At 55.3% G+C, this 1532-nt stretch overlaps 1 protein-coding gene across 1 annotated transcript in view; it reads left to right on the top strand.

The window, feature by feature from the left end:
- Positions 1-1295, top strand: part of LOC108246489 (R3H domain-containing protein 1) — a gene marked incomplete at its 5' end in the record, with an annotated part of 26387 nt that extends 25092 nt beyond the window's left edge. Inside the window, 4 exon segments of the mRNA XM_025010066.2 lie at positions 3-68; positions 159-250; positions 328-393; positions 1267-1295. Coding sequence (XP_024865834.2) covers positions 3-68; positions 159-250; positions 328-393; positions 1267-1269 — 227 coding nt within the window.
- Between the last annotated feature and the right edge of the window lie 237 nt (positions 1296-1532).

Below are 1532 nucleotides of genomic sequence, written 5' to 3'. Positions count from 1 at the left end.
GGCCCTGTCGTCCGGCGTCTCGCCCCGCCGCCCCCAGCTCCCTACAGCCTTCTGCCACAGTGGACAAGGTCGGACACGTCCCCCGTTTGTCCCCCCCCCAGGTTTTGGGGCGCGTGAATCCGCGCTGACCCCTTTCTGTTTTGTTTCGTGTCGTCCAGGTGAGGCGCCCTACTCCCTCCTGGGCCAGCCCCTGCAGTACAAGCCCTCCGTCAGACCGCCGTTAATCCACGCCGCACACGTGAAGCACCAGGTAGGTCCCCGCCCCCGCCCCCCGGCGGCCCCCCTCGCGGCGTCCTGGCCTCTAACCGGCGTCCTCTGCCTCCGCAGGGTCCTCTGGGAGTTTGGCGTCAGGGCAGGAAGCCCGGCAGGAAGCCGCTGTCCTCGGATCTGAGCGTAAGTGAAGCGGCGAACAGGAAGTCCGGAGGGAGGCTGGAGCTCAGAGCCGCCGCCGCCGTTCAACCGCGATCCCGTTTTTATTTTACTCCTCTAAAAGTACGACCAAAACCCTCCAATCAGGCGGGGTCAGTTCCACGTGTCGGACCACAGGAAGTGACCCGTTCCTCACCTCGTTCTGAATTTATGAATTTAAAACATAAAGTTTATTCAACAAAATAATGACAAACTAAGGCTTTATCAGTCTCTAGCATGGTTGTGGAGGATTTTTGGCCCACTCGTATTTACGCCTTCAGCTCTTTAAGATCCAAATAAAATATTACGATCTGGTCGAGGTCCGTTCCGGCGCCTCGATTATTCCCGTACTGACCCGTTCTGTTGTAGATCAGCCGCCATGTTTTGTGTTTTATCGTCCCCGTCGCGTCCCTCCGGTCACAGAGTCAACTTCGTGGTCGCGTTGGAGCCCAAACCATCGGCCGTCCGCCCCCGTGCCTCACAGTGGCCTCTCTGTCGTCGTTCCCCAAAGCAGCAAAACCGACAAAAACTTTTTTCTTTTCCCCGACCCGTTAATAAATAAATAAATCCTGCTGCAGCTCCGAGGCTGGACTTAGTTTTCGTTTCCAAACGCACTTTTTCTGTTTTGGCTTCTTTGCTAACTTTAGAGCCTGATATGTAAAACCTCAACAACCTGCGGTCGTTTGGGGGGGAGGGGAGAAAGTTTCAGCTCGGAGCTGCAGTTTTATCTCAGCCTCCCGACGGTACACGCCTGGCGTTTTGTTCGGTTTGTTTGTTTTCTCTCCTCACCTGTGGCTAGTTGTTTGTGTTTATTGGCTCTGACGCTCTCCGTGTGTGTGTGTGTGTGTGCGCGTGCAGTGAGCAGTCCCGTCCTGGCAGTGGAGAAGAAAAAAGAGAAAAGAAAACGCGCTCCGGAGGGGACCGCGCTGCACCGACTCCCACCGGCGAAAGAAGGCAGCGAATCGATCCAACCCGAGCAGAGACGCTCCCGTGGGCGGCGACACCTTTTTTTTTTTCTTTTTATAACCGGAATCAAAATGGAGCCGAGTGACTCAGGACACCCCCGTCCGGCCGCCTCCGTCTGGAATCAAACCTGAAATGTCGACTTTTTTTTTTTTTTTTTT

This window comes from Kryptolebias marmoratus, linkage group LG23 (assembly GCF_001649575.2).
Source record: "Kryptolebias marmoratus isolate JLee-2015 linkage group LG23, ASM164957v2, whole genome shotgun sequence".
Classification (NCBI taxonomy): domain Eukaryota; kingdom Metazoa; phylum Chordata; class Actinopteri; order Cyprinodontiformes; family Rivulidae; genus Kryptolebias; species Kryptolebias marmoratus.
The sequence above is the reverse complement of the archived record's forward strand: the minus strand, read 5'-3'. Positions and strand labels throughout refer to the sequence as shown.